Source organism: Canis aureus, chromosome 15 (assembly GCF_053574225.1).
Source record: "Canis aureus isolate CA01 chromosome 15, VMU_Caureus_v.1.0, whole genome shotgun sequence".
Taxonomy (NCBI): domain Eukaryota; kingdom Metazoa; phylum Chordata; class Mammalia; order Carnivora; family Canidae; genus Canis; species Canis aureus.
Window position 1 is genome coordinate 19,003,109 of NC_135625.1, and position 14,980 is coordinate 19,018,088.

The 14,980-nt window shown below is 41.0% G+C and overlaps 1 protein-coding gene across 8 annotated transcripts in view; it reads left to right on the forward strand.

Moving 5' to 3' along the window:
* The window catches only part of TENM3 (teneurin transmembrane protein 3), a 603,842-nt gene that overhangs the window by 517,235 nt on the left and 71,627 nt on the right, over nucleotides 1-14,980 (forward strand). For 5 of the 8 annotated variants that reach the window (XM_077848637.1, XM_077848636.1, XM_077848639.1 and 2 more), the window contains 2 exons: nucleotides 5,729-5,755; nucleotides 8,285-8,431. In XM_077848637.1, coding sequence (XP_077704763.1) covers nucleotides 5,729-5,755; nucleotides 8,285-8,431 — 174 coding nt within the window. The remainder of the gene's footprint in view (nucleotides 1-5,728; nucleotides 5,756-8,284; nucleotides 8,432-14,980) is intronic. The other 3 variants (XM_077848641.1, XM_077848642.1, XM_077848643.1) reach the window with 1 other exon arrangement.

Here is a 14,980-nt window from a genome sequence, read left to right on the forward strand (position 1 = left end):
TAATTGGCAGTGTGTACCAATTAAGGAACAGCAAACCAATGGGTGTGCAGCTTGCACACTGATTTAAACAGCTACTGATTGGAATAAATGGATTTAATATGCACTTATTTGCAGACTGGTGCTTTTCTGTCATCCTACAGGAACTGGTAGTGAATAATCTAAGAATGATACCTACTTACAACTTTAACGAGATACTAATGCGAATCATTTTTTAAGTCTGTGTTACAAAGTATGAGGCAACACACAATGCTAAATAAAAATTTGTCCTCGATTCCAAGGACAGTGCAGTCATTGCCATAGTGAGGAATATGTCTATGTTTTATTATGTACTCATCTGATTGAATTATCCTCTTTTGAAGACGGGCCCCTAAGATTTTATTGTTGTAATTAAACTGAGAAATATTTCCAGCTTCTGGACTTTGTGCTATTTGTCTGCGTCTAGGCTCTACCTAGGAGTCAACTCAGTGGCCCAGTGAAAATGCTGTAACCGAGTTAAGATGATTCAGCCAAGCATATTGTGGACAGTAGAATGAATCCGAATGTTTTGTGACTATGTACATCAGCAGCTGTGTATACACAAACTGTTTGTATTTTTCCCTTGTGAGCTGTCTCCTGTATAAACAACCGCCTTGGTTTGCCTTGGTTTCTTCTTTATGTTTTCAAAAATCCTTTTGACAGTAAAAGGACAGCAAATTTGGCATCAGTGCCATTCTGGGTAGACCTCCAAATATCCCAGTTCTTCCCCCGAAGCAGAGCAGCCTTCTTTGGGACTACCACTCAAAAGATTTCCTGCACAGAAGTTATACCTTCACTGAACTACTTCTTTTCTTTTTCAAACTCACTTGTTTTCATCATTTCTTCTTGGGTTTCTCCCTCTGTTTTAATATCTTGCCAGTTGGCTTTCTGAGCTTTGGGCTTTTAGATCATGCTACCACAATGCTTATCAGAAAGCTTTCTTTATCCTGCATAAGGTACGCTCATTTATGAAGGTGTGTCCAGTAGGTTAATATTTCAAATTAGTTTAGATTTTAATCTTACTTCCTGGTTTCTCCCTTTGATTGTCAGTGTTGAATTAAAATGTTTTTTTTTTTCATCGTATTTTTTCATTCAAGTAAATTTATTGAGCATTCCAAAACCAGATGATGCTTCTAGACTACCTTACACTGGTACGAAGTTCTGATTCTTCTGAATTGTGAATATAGCTGATTTATTACGTTCATGGACTTTGGCCACAGACTACATGGTTGGAATTTTAGCTTTGCTTCTTGCTAGCATTTTGACCTTGAGAAAGTTACTTCACTCGACCTCAGTTTCTTCATTGGTGAACTAAGGAAGATAACAGAAATTAACTATTGCCCGTACAGTGGTGAACATTAAGGCATCTCATGTGAAATGCTTAGCGTAGTTTTCCACACTCAGAAGGAGTAGTGAATGGTAGTTACTGTTAATATTATTGTATGTAGTTTGGATGGATGGATTGGAAGAGGGGAGAGGAACAGATGGATGAAGGAGAAAGGCAGGATTTGGAAATGTATTGCTCACATATGTTTCTCAAAAAGTAGCCTCTGTATTATTCATAGAGTTTCTTCAAAGGCTGCAAACACATGTAAGACCTACTAGAACCACCATAAGAAGTACACTTAATCATTTTATTCGGATACTAAGAGTTTCCCATGAGCCAGGCAATGGGAAGGCAGATTAGCATGGCCTTAGAGTTTACATTTCTTTTTTTTTTTTTTAAGATTTTATTTATTTATTCATGAGAGACAGAGAGAGACACACAGACAGAGGGAGAAGCAGGCTCCACGCAGGGAGTCCGATGTGGGACTCCATCCCGGGTCTCCAGGATCAGGCCCTGGGCCGAAGGCGGCGCCAAACCACTGAGCCACCCAGGCTCCCCCAGAGTTTACATTTCTAATGGAGAAGATTCACACCCCCCAGCCCATATGTCTTGTGTTCTTATGGAATCTCCTAATGAAGTGATTATAACTAGTTCTTGATTCTCCTCTTCTCTTTTTACATTTACTCCAGTGTTCATACTCCTAGACTTCTTCCCTGACAAGGACTCAGTGAGAAAAAAGGGAGAACCAGATAACTGAAAGAAATGGAGGGAGGTGGGTGCCCATGATTTTGATAGATCGGCAGATGAGGCAACAACACATAGGTAGAATTTGCAAAAAGTTGCTCTTTGTTTCTAGTGTATATATTAGGTGTTAAAAACTGACTACAAGAGTAAATATGAGCCCCTCCTACAGGACCTGAGACTCCAGGTCATTACTATGGGGTACAGACAAAAGTAGATCATTGATTGTCTCCACCTCCACCTATCTTCCCTAAGACACAGAAGGTGAAAATATGGCTATTAGGAGCTTTGACAAAAGAAATAATTCTTTTTAAAGAGAAACATCTAGAGGGGAGTGTGTGAAAAGGATACAGTACAGCTCATTTGCTTTGGTGACACTGGAGGTCTATGGGCTACTCATGGAATAAAAATACTCTGATGATCCAGACCTTTCTTTCACATCTATAGTTCCACCAAATCTTTGCCCATCTGAATCAGCAAGAAGACCACAGACTTCCAACACATGGGCTTGAAAACCGATCAGTCATTTCATTTGTTATGTTCTAGAGAGGACTGTGTATCTGAGTGAAAATTGAAAGACAGTAGAGAGATAACACAGACCAGGAATTAGCTCTGACAGTTAAAAGACACTCACCTGCACTCTATCCCATTCTCCTAGAGTTGTGAGGAAGATTAAGGGAGAGTCTAATACAGAGTGCTTAGAGCAGTATCTGATGCCAAGTAAGCCTTTCTTATTTTCAGGGAGCAGAGCTGGGATCAGGGTACTTTAGGCCTGTCCCCTGCATTCTTCTAAATCTGGTCTGAACCAGGACAAAGAGACCCGGATCAGAGTTAGAAATTTCGGGGGACCATTAATACATCAGCCAGGTGTTCACAGTCTGCAATTTACGGGACCAGAGCTCACGGAAGAGCTGAAATCAGACAGCATTTTGTGTCTGTGAGCATGCATGTATTTCTGGGGGGAGAATCGGTAACTCTCACCACTTTACTCAGAGATATGAGAATCAGTGTCTTACAAGAAATATGGTAATAATACTCACCTTCTCTGTCTCACATGGGTTTTTTTAAAGATAAATAATTGAAACTCCAGGGAAAGTGTTTTATGAAATACAACATTTTACTAGAGAATAGCTTTTTAAGGCATTCCATTTTATATGCCTAGCACTCATGTTTATAAGAGTTTTCTTCTATAAAGCAAATTTAAAACTTTTGTGAGTAGATCTAATAGGAAGGGCTTTGTTTTAGTGTCAGAACACACTCATTAGTTTTCAAAGAAATTTTTTTTGCGATTTAATGTGCATTTCAGCCTGTTAGGTATATTAATTTTTAAATATACTGTATTATTTTTATGATTATTGTTCCTAATGGCTTCTTACAACATGCCTGCATTTTTCTGATAATTTCCTGTAGTGGTTTATATAATGATGTTTTTATTGTTGCAATTATTATTTTTAATAATTATTTGAACCTCACATATCGACATCTCCTTTTAGCATCGTATTACTGAGAACAAGGCTTTTGTGGTATTGTCAGAAATTTTAATCTTCGAGGACAAAATATACGTGGTGGTTTTTACCCTTTCTCTCTTGTTTTGAAGCTACCAGCCTCACATTATTCCCTCATATGATATAAAATGCGAATGACAAATCTTGGTATCTTTCTCAGTACAGATCCTGTTCTTATAGTTGGTTTTAACTGTTTGCAACATTTGTGTTCAATATTTTTAATATTTGAAGTGTTATATAAATTTTGACCTGCCACATATTTTAAATATATTTGCTGATTTCATCTCCACTTTTGTTCTTTTGACCCAATGACAAACCTCCCTTTACCTGTAATCAGTCCACGGTTTTGCACAATTGATTCTGTTTGCTAAAATAAGGGCATTGGCTGGATTAGAAATAATCCATTCCTCCTTTAAAACTACTAATCCAGGTCAGAATTAGTTCCATTCCGTATTTTGGTTGTGTTAACTGAAGTAGACCCTATGTAAAAGCAAGACTCTCCAACTATGAGCAGTGTGGTTCATTTTTAGAAATTAAGAATTCCTTCAAAAATACTACCCTGTCTGAATCAGAAACTTCAGAATTTTTAAAGGCACTTTGTGTATATTTAGATCATCAGTTGAGCTCTTACGAACCTCTACTAGGTTATATAATGTCTGGAAGGGACTAGTAAGAAATCATATGAATGATGTTATACAATGGCACAATTTTATTTTAATGTTTGAAAATATGATTATTTTCATTAAGTTATAATTTCAGGGTAGTATCTAAGTGTTTCTTCTTCACCTTAATTTCCCCTGCAATATATTGTCAATTAGTTATAAACACACTTATTTTTAAATGCAATTCAAAAGCCTCTAATGGAATCCTGTGGCAACATGAAGAATCCTTTTGTATCCACAGTACCGATGTGTCAGAAGCATTTATGGTTTTGTTTATGCACATGACAAAACTCCCAGACCTGAGTGGCTCAACTGGAAGTTATAGTTTAAATCATTCTGTTAGGAGTTCTGCTACCACTTGCATGTGTCAGTAATGAAAAATAATCAACATAAGCATCTTTGAAAAGCAATTTTAGGTCATTAAAGATGTATGAGTTTTGACAAAGCAAGAAGATTTCAGGCTTATTAAGAATATATTACGTCTCTGTGCTGAGTGAAGGGAGAGAGGTATTTATGCCTTTGTTCAAGAGGAAAGGTGTAGCCTAATTGTAACCTCATGAAAGATTAAATGGACAGGTAACAGTAAAAAACTTCAGTCTTAATCCTGTTCCTACAGAGCTTTTGTGAGAAACAGAGCTGTTCAGGACAAATCCTGAAAAGAAACAGGATCTTAGAAGAGTCTCTGTTTCATAATTGACTACATATGCGATACATCACTGTCCCATCTGACATGTAGTCAAGGGCTACTGGGCAATCATTTTCTATAGAATTTACATGTGCCTTTTTCATGGTATTTTAAGTTTGCTCCATTGGCTCAAGGATTCTCAATTACTTCGCTTTTTTGCTTATTTATTAAACTTTAAAGTTTGATAGTATGTAAATACACAGATGACTTGAGACAGAGAGGGAAGCAGGATTTCGGTGAGTCCCTCTCTCAGGTTAAAGAAACAGAGCATTACAACAGACATAAATGGTTCCTCCAGGCCTTCTGTATTGTCCTTTTAGGCCCTGAACTGTGCAACCATTACAAAACCACTTTGTTAAAAGCAAACCTTTAAAAAATTAGCATTATTTTCTATCCCCCCCCCAAAAAAAAGTTTATTTGTAGCTCTCATAGCTGTAAATCTCCCAACTTCTTTAGTAAAAAGAATTGATTCCACTTGTTCTATGTAGTTATTAAAGTATAATTAAAAAGGATCAGGGTGGGTGAATTCCAGATAATCTGTGAAAGGCAGTGTTAGTTTACCTGTACACTTGTCTTGAAAATGCTAAAGTGCTTCCTGGAATCATGACCACACTTCCTGAAACGTGAATATATTGCAGTTTTAGAAGATAATGAAGTGCATCTCTGTCGTGTGATGTGAGTCTTATGTCAGCTGCAGCTACTCGATTTGCATGTAAATTCTGAAAATTTCCTTGTCCCATGTGACACTTCTGAAATGTCTGTCTGTTCTTTTTTTCCTTTTTAATTTCTCAAGCTCACTATTTGGATAAGATAGTTAAAGGTACTGTATACTTGCTCTTTGTTGACATATCTACATATCTATATATAACCGTGTATCAGATTGTACTAGGTATGAAAATAGACTGTTTCTCATGCATATTTCTGTAAATTATAAATCAGGCTTACATTATGTGAAATGCCTTGGAGTTAAAAGTATTGAGACTTCAATGTCCGTGTCTCATTTTTATAATTTTGGGTTATCACAGATTTCATTCCTATGTAAAAGCATTAGTTCTCACTGGAACCAAAAACTGAAGATAACAGAACATTTGCTGTTTTTTGTTTATGTTTTTATTCTTTCTTTCTTTCTTTTTTCTTTTTTTTTTTTTTTTTTTTGCCTTAAGATCTTCATTGTTGGCAATTCAGCGGATGAGCTTTAAATTCTATCTTGAAGGATCACAAATGCTCGCTGTCTTATCACAGAATAAGAAATTGTCAATCTAAAGAAGATTCTGGTTAATACATGTTGAGAGAAGTCTCATTTATCCTTACATGGAGACTTCTTTAAATGTTTCAAAATCTATGTGATCTCATAATTTTTGTTCTGTTATTTTCTGAAAAACTACAAAATTACTGTGCATTCCATAAAACAAAAATGATAACATGGCTCAGCAGAAAACAGCAGATTCTTGTCTCTTCAGTTCTCGTAGAAAGAGGTGGAAAATATTTTTTCAGAAGATGAAATCCCCTCTCTGTTTCTCCTCAGATTGCCTATTTTCTATTCCTTGTTTGTGCTTCTCATTAGAATATGAAAATATTCATGGCAATATCCAGGCTTTCATATAATAATTCTTGTGTGCATGCAGTCACCTCTGCTGCACCTCTTCATCAGTGGGGCAATTAAATCTTTCTTTTCCGTTAAAAACAAAACAAAAACATCCGGAAGGAAAACTCACCTTTTCTGTATTGAAAATCCATAAATACAGATGGTAATCGTCTGAACGAAAAGCAGAAGTGAAATTAATCTTAACCTGACCTGATGCTATCCATAAGTATAATTTCATTTTACCCTGCCACAAGAGACTGTCAAAATACTCTTCTTTCTCTTAGCTCTAATCTTAAGAGACAGAACGTCTCTTTGAGATATTGTTACTTCAAGTTCCACAGTGGAGGAGGGGAAGCCAATATATGAATAATTCTTTTAAAATAACATAAAATAAATATCTTTAAACAGATTGTTCCCTTAAATTTTGTCACCAAAACAAAAGTAGCATTCTAATTACAAGAAGCTGGATAACAAACCCCAATTGCTCTAGCAAGCACTTTTTGCTAATATGTATTTCTCTGTCAAATTATAAATAATTCTGTCCAAAGAGATCTGATTAATAGCTAATTATTCTTAAAATTTTGGAGCATTTCTGTCCTTGTTTCTGCCAGTATCACGTCACACTCATAGACAAGAACACCAAAGTCTACCTAAGTGTCATCCTCATAAACAGATCATGTTGGCTGCATGCCAGATATCATCAGTAGGAAGTGGCAAAAATTGTTTTTTTTTTTTAATGTCATGTTAGACTGAAACAATTATAGATTTTGGATATATTAAATTATTTTAATTGTTTCCCAAATTTTCCCTCCTTGCCCATAAAAGCAGACAAGATAGGATATAAAGGTAACAGCATAAAAGCCTTAGGGAGATTGTCACCAAATATCACTCTTTGCTCTCTGTCTTGAAGCACGTCACTACCGTGTTTTTGTTCAGTCTATCAATGTTTTATCGTGGTCCTTATGGTATTTCATTTTGTCCGTCCTAAGTAATCAAATATGCACAGCTATTACATTTAGTTGGAAATCCTGTCGGTCCTGTCCCATCCGTATGCAGCCTGAATCCTGATGTTTGTTAGAATAGATGCTAAGCTGCTTCACTATTTCCTGGGCTTTGCTTATTCTGTGAAAAGGAATGTACTCTTGGCATAAAGTATAGTCATCGAGACTGGCCTATACTTTGTGCACTTACTTAAGGCACTGTAATTTCACATGAATGTACGGCAACTCTGAGGCCAGATAAAATTAATGTTCTCTTTTTAACATCGTTCACATCCTCATGCCCACTCTCATGCTTTTGAATTTAGAGAGAATTTTTTAAAGCAACAAGGTGCTTTCAGAAGGCACATCCTAATGAGCGACCACTAATGTCGACAACAGATTAAAAATCTCCACCAGGGATTCTGAAATTACCTTTTTCAGGATGCTTTTTCACACCATACAATCAACCTTGTTGCTTCGCTAAAGGGAAAAAAAAAATTTTAAGTTAATTTTGTCTGGCCTGTGGCTAGTTAGTGGATCGTTGCATATATTTCTGTCCTGCACAGGTAAGTGGTGTCTCAAGGGTCAGGCCAATCAAAGATGCCACTTGGATAAGAATTAGATTCCTTAGAGATCGTTGCTGTTTCTATCCATGTGCAATTACAGTATTTGTGCTGTTTACAAAGGCCTGTTCCCACTAAGTGTCCCTTATCTGTTTATTTTAGGTGCAAAAACTTTCAATACTCAAATCACTTGTGTTTTCCTTCTTTGTCTCCTTTGACAGAGGGTTGCCCTGGTCTGTGCAACAGCAATGGAAGATGTACACTGGACCAAAACGGCTGGCATTGTGTTTGCCAGCCAGGGTGGCGAGGAGCAGGATGTGATGTAGCCATGGAGACTCTCTGCACAGATAGCAAGGACAATGAAGGAGGTAAGAGATGCCGAGCGTGAAAACACGTGTGTGCCAGAGCATGGGTTTATAAGTTACACAGTGTCCTGGTGCCAAAAAAACAATCTGATCCCTGTAGGTTAGATTGATTGAAAACTGTATGCGTGCTGATAGAGTGATTTTGCTCCCTATTTTCCCCGAAACAAATGCAAGACTATCATCATTCAGGGAAAAGGCAAGGTAACCACGCTACTGGGTAGTGTATGTTCTCCATCGCTTTTCCTAACCTCCGGATAGATGACGATTCTCCTCATCACGGTATATGCAGCCCTGTGACTGGGGAGCTCTAAAGCAGTATTTTGATAACTAAATATTTCCGAAAGATACAGGGCATTTCCCAAGCTCTTCTGATGAAAGGCAAGGATGGAAAAAAAAAAAAGAAAGAAAGAAAGAAAGCAGCCTCCTTGAAGCTGTACTCCCCAGTGTCCATTTATCCTAAACTTCACAACCTGCTAAAGGACTATGGTCTTCCATGTAGGCCCTTGGTTCAGGAGTAATTCTTTCCCCTGTTGTGCGCATTTTCATTTCAGAGGATCAAGAGTGAGAGCTGGTGATTACTTCTCCGGTGATGAAATGGGGGCCCCTGACAGCCGCTCAGTCTTGGCATACCTTTAGGATTGAGTTTTTTGTTTGTTTTTAAGGTTTTATTTATTTATTCATGAGAGATGGAGAAAGAGGCAGAGACACATAGGCAGAGGGAGAGGCAGGCTCCCTGCAGGGAGCCCGATGCAAGACTCGATCCCGGGACCCCAGGGTCACGGCCTGGGCCCAAGTCGGCGCTCCACCGCGGAGCCCCCCGGGCACCCCTCCCCTAGGGGTTTGTCTAGTCATTTGTTTATGAAATTTTGTTTATTTGAGAAAGAGACCAGAGGGAGAGGGAGACACAGGCTCTGTGCGGGGCCCTATGCGGGACTCGATCCTGGGACCCCGGAGTCACGGCCTGGGCCCAAGGCAGGCGCTCCACCGCGGAGCCCCCCGGGTGCCCCTGGGACTGAGTCTTTGGAAGCGGCTCGGATCCCGTCTGGGCCCCTCCGGCCATCGGGGCTGTCATTAGGGGTGTTTGCCCGTCCTCCCCTTTGCACCTGCTCCTGGCCATGCCCCCAAGAGCAGGACGGCGGAGGTGAAGAGTGCAGGTCCTCACCCTGCCCCGACGGGTGTGACCTCGCAGTCGCTTCATCCGTGACACGGGCACAAAGGGAGAGGCTGGGTAAGGACAGAGCGCAGCGCCCAGCCAGGGGCCCGCAGTAGACTGCTGCTCCTCCGCCTTCCTTCAGCTTCCATCGCGCTTGGCTGCAGTTCCCGGAGGCGGCTGGGAAGATGAACGCCCTTTCCCTTCCCACGTGGAGGAGACCTCACTACTGTCCTCAGGGAAGCAGCGTGACCACCAACGTTGCCTCAACCTCCCCGCATCCACTCCCCAATGCACAAGCGCACACACACACCCCCACGAGTGCATCCACTCCCCAAGGCACAAGCGCACACACACCCCCACTAGTGCATCCACTCCCCAACACACAAGCGCACACACACCCCCACGAGCGCATCCACTCCCCAACGCGCAAGCGCATACACACACCCCCGCACTCCCCAATGCACAAGCGCACACACCCCCCTCAAGCGCCTCCACTCCCCAAGGCACTGCGCACACATAACACACGTCCTACGAGGCGCGCGCACACACACCTCCTACACAGACTCGCACACGCATGCGCACTCCCGCTCCAGCCTGCACCTGCAGTCCATTCTCCAACCAAATGTTTGTGTCTCCTCTTTCCTCTTCTGGGCAACGCTCTGCCCTTCTTCACCTTTAGCTTCTAGCAAACTGTTCCATTTTCCTTTTTTTTTTTTTACCTGGGATGTCAAGAAACCTGACAAGAGCCACAGATTTGAGCCACAGCTGCTTTTCCTCTTGCTCCTGCTGGCTGCGGGGGTCCTGAGCCCCAGAGCCGTGGTGCTCAGGACTCCTTGTCGCCTCGACCCGCCTTCACCCTGCGCTTTGTGGAAATGGCAGTGATAATCGTCCCCGACCGCAGCCCAGATGGCAGCTTTCCTCGGTGCTGCCCCATTGTTTTCTGTTGCCCAGGGAGGAAGGAGAGCTGCTTTCCCTCCTTGATCTTATATTCCAGATTTTGTCTTCTAAAAGAAGATTACATTGAGGAGGTTACAAACTCTTCTCAGAGAGAAGCGAACTGCAGGGCCAGGTCTGCAGAGACATGGCTGAGTAATTTAGGGTCTAATCAACTCTTTAGTGTTGTTATCAGCCAAGGAGGTTTTTCTCCCTTGCCTCAAAATTTATCAGCTGTGAATTGGCCTGTTCCCCCTTTGTTTATTCATATTAGCATGAAACTACGCTATCTCTAGGCTTCCCTCTCCAAGGGGAAATCTGAGCCGATAGAAGACCTCCTGTGGATTCTTTACTTATCTCCTATAATTTGTATTCCTGTCCCTAACCTAATTTTGTTGATCTTCTGAGAAGGAATCTCAGTGCCAGCTTTATTATACCCTGAGATCATCACCCGGGTGCCTTATAACCTAAGCCGGAGGGTTATTTGAACTTAAGCGTGGACTGTGTGAATAGAGACCATATTTTCCACATCAAACCCCAAATCAGGGCACATCATCTGGCCATTAAGGCGATCATTATTGTTATATGAGGTCAGTAGAGCCGAATGTTTAAAATAGGACCGTACCTGAGATTTCATGACATATGCTCGCTTGTGCTGATTGAGATCCATTGTTCAGAGTACGTTTGATGTCAAATGACAAATTAGCCAGAAAGTAGCCAAGCAGTTTGATTTAACTTATTAAGTGGTGAAGGAAGAAGAACAAATGAAGAGGTTGATTTGGCCCTAACTAGCATGTCATAGACGTAGCCACTAGTCCAGACTGAGCAACATTGTACAATATGATCTTTTTTAAAGAAAATAGAAAAAAATTAAAGAACAAAAAAGGCTGCTTACTATCCCCAGAACTGAAGAAAATACATTAAAAGATTTTAGAAGGGACAACACAGTTGGGGAAATAGTCATATTTATTTCTTAGACCAAGAATCTTCCTTCCCCTCTGAAATCCTACTTTTCTTTACCAAATCCATCTTGCTCCATCTCCATGGTCTAAGACTCTAGATCCTCAAAATCTAAATCTCACTAAATCGCTGTTCCTAAAGAGCGATTGCCTGTGGGGCCCCACTTCTCCTCTATGTCTCTAAAGTGTGTAAGAAAAGGCAGTCTTATGAGAGAATTCTTTAAGAGGCTCTTCTTTAAGAAACAGACTACCAGTAAAATGGATGGGAGGAATTTATCTGTAGCCCCTCCCTCAACACCCGCACAGTCGTAAGAAATAAATGTCCTGTTCAGTTGGACCCTGTTTCTTTAGCCCTCAAATAAACACCTGTCCTGCACTCAGGATCGCCAGCATTTCAGAAATAAGGGCAGTCTTTTACCCACAGTAAAGGCCCTGACAAAGATCCCCAGTCTGTTTGGCATCAACCAGGTGCCTCCCCAAACCGCTTCTTAAATCTAGCTCGGGGTGTCAAACAGAGACTGTTGGAACAGATGATCTGGACAAAGGCAGGCAAAAGAATAGAAGATTTTTAAATCACACAGTGGAAGTGAGAAATGAATGGTCACTGGACCAGGTAATTGTGTTTAACATCTCTTAACAGAGCGTGTATAGACACTTTGGGAGCAACCACACTGTATCCTGCCCTAGTTGAGAAAGCTTTCAGAGCAAAGAATCAGCAGTGTATGCCTAGCCTTGGCTTATAAATATTTCTTCTTCAACTCTTTCTTCACCTACAAAGCCTCCCTCTGGGCTGAGCCATTTCCCATTCATATTCCAGAACTCCCATCTGACAGTGAAGTTACTAAGATCAGAGAAAAGCCAGGTAAAGAGCTGGGAACTGGTCACCGCTAAGTGCAGGGTGATGGGGACTGGAGTGTCACACCGTGAGCCTGTTCTGCCTCATTCTGTTAGCTACTTGAGCGTCTCCTTTAGTCAGCTTCTGAAAATGGTCCCGTCTGTCTCACAGTGTGCTCTACCTCAGGCTTCTGCTACCCCTCCACGAGGATATCCCTGGTATTTGTTATTCTCACCAGGAAAAGACTCTTGGGTTGCACGTGATAGAAATTCCACTCAAAGGGTCTTAAGCTTTAAAAAAAGGAAAACTTATTAGCTTATATAACTGAAAAACTCAGAGATAGCAGCACCAAGGTGTTTAAACAATGGGAACAGAAACCTGGGTTAATTCATCTGTCAACTCTGCTTTATTCCACATTGACACCGTTCTCTGATGGTCTCTTCCTCAGAATGACCCCCAGCAGCGCTGGGTTTACACTGCACAGCATAATAACCCAGTGCAAGGAGACAGCCTTTATCAAATGGTTACATGAGGCCTGGGTCTGAGCCGGACCCTCATCGGCCTGAATTCTGTCCCCTGCCCAAAGAAAAATTGAAATTCTTTCACCAGAAGAAAGAGGTGGATGGATGCTGGATAGGCAGAAAAACAGATTCCACTCTAGGAATATTAATAACTGCCCACAGCATTTAGTTTTAGTGTAACCAGGGCATATACCTCTGTACTATTTCATATAGCTCATAGACTTCTGTACTCTCAGGAAGAACTCCTTTATTCTTTATCTTCTTTTCTCCCCAAGAATTATAGCCTTCTCACATGAGAACAAGAAAACCAGTGCCGAACCTCAATATGCTTTCCATGCCCCAGGTTGGCAAGGCCCTCTCCAGTTCTCCCTACATATTTTTTTAATAAATTTATTTTTTACTGGTGTTCAATTTGCCAACATATAGAATAACACCCAGTGCTCATCCCATCAAGTGACCCCCTCAGTGCTGGTCACCCAGTCACCCCCACCCCCCTCCCACCTCCCTACATATTTTTATAAGCATAAAAAATATCGTTGTTTTTACCTAGCATACCCCCTGAGAATCTCATTCAGTAGAGAGTTTTGTCATTGTAAATAGTTCCCCATATGGTAGCCCCACTATGCAAGCAGCGAAATGCAAAAGCTTGCCAGAGGCAATTTTACCTTTATAGCAACTCAAGATACTTATTAACAAGACAGTTTCTTGGGGCGCCTGGTTAAAGCTCAGTCGGTTGAGCATCTGACTCTTGATCTCAGCTCAGGTCTTGATCCCTCAGGGTTGTGAGACCAAACCCCGTGTTGGGCTCCACAGTGGGCATGGAGCTTCCTTAAAAAAAATAAATAAATAACAAATAAATAAGTAGACAAGAGGATTTCTCCAAAATACGTTATCAGTTGTTACCATGTTCTCACTGTTCTAGTTAGAGTTTCTTTTGACATCTTTCATCCATGTATGGTCCTCCAGTGGATAGCTCCCCTGGGGGTTCTTAAGGCATGGGACCCAAGCACTCTCTTAGAGAGTAGGTGGTTGAGGACACAAAAATACTATCCTTTATGCAAGAATCGTGGCATGCCAAAATATGATGCCAGGAGTGTGATACATCTTACTTGTAAGTAGGTAGAGTTATTTTTTTGTCTCTCAGAAATATTATTTTGTGGGGATATGTCAGGAAGATGTACCTAGAACAGGCTTTTTTTTTTTTTTTTTTAGTGGAGGCTGATGATAATGGAGAGGAAAAGCACAATTCAGTTGAGGTTATTCAGAAATTAGAACGATAAAAACAGTCAGGCGGCGGGGGTGGGGGGCTAAAGAATACAAACAGAAGGTTCAGACTGCAAGAAGCAGTGGGAGTGTGCTAGCAGTAAAAACCAGAAGTGGAAAAATGAATGAAATGTTAATGTAAGCAGCAGGATGAGTGTGGTGAGTGGGCGGGGGCCATCTAAGTTTGGAGATTACCAGATGAAAATAAGGAAATATTTGAAAATAGGTTCTTAAAAAGTTCTAGCCGGAAGATGGGACTATTGTCTTCTCCAAACACATATTAAGATAACATTTAAATAAAGAGGATAGAGAATAACAGACCTGGGAAGAAAGGGTGGGGAGAATGACTTTTGAAAAGGGAGAAGTGGATCATGGAAACACAAGCGTGGCATGCAGACTCTCAGAGGGTTAAGATATATTTTTCTGGTAGATCATGATCTGAGGGAAAAATTACTATGAATGTGAAACACTGACTCCCACTTTTGGGGTGAGACTTGGGTTCTTCTGAACCCCTTTGCATGGAGTTTTTAGAGCAATGTAAATTGCCTTCATGGAAAGAGAAGTCCCCTTGTGCTCTCGGAAGCAAAGCACCCCACTAGCTTCCCAATCAAGTGCAAGGAACATGGGATTTCACCACTAGATTTGAGTAAGGCTTAGAGGGAGAGAAAAGTGAGAGCCACGCAGGCTGGAGCTCGAAGTATTTTACAGCCAAAGCCAGTCACTGCGACTTCAGGTTTCAGAAATGGGCAGTGCACAGGACCTCTTCAGAAACAGGTCTCCTTGTTAGACATTGTCTCTACCTCAAGAACCTTGGCATTAATGGTGAGAGCTAGTCATAGTAACCACAGGAAACAAATAGAACATTCTTGTTGTCAAAAGAGTTAACCG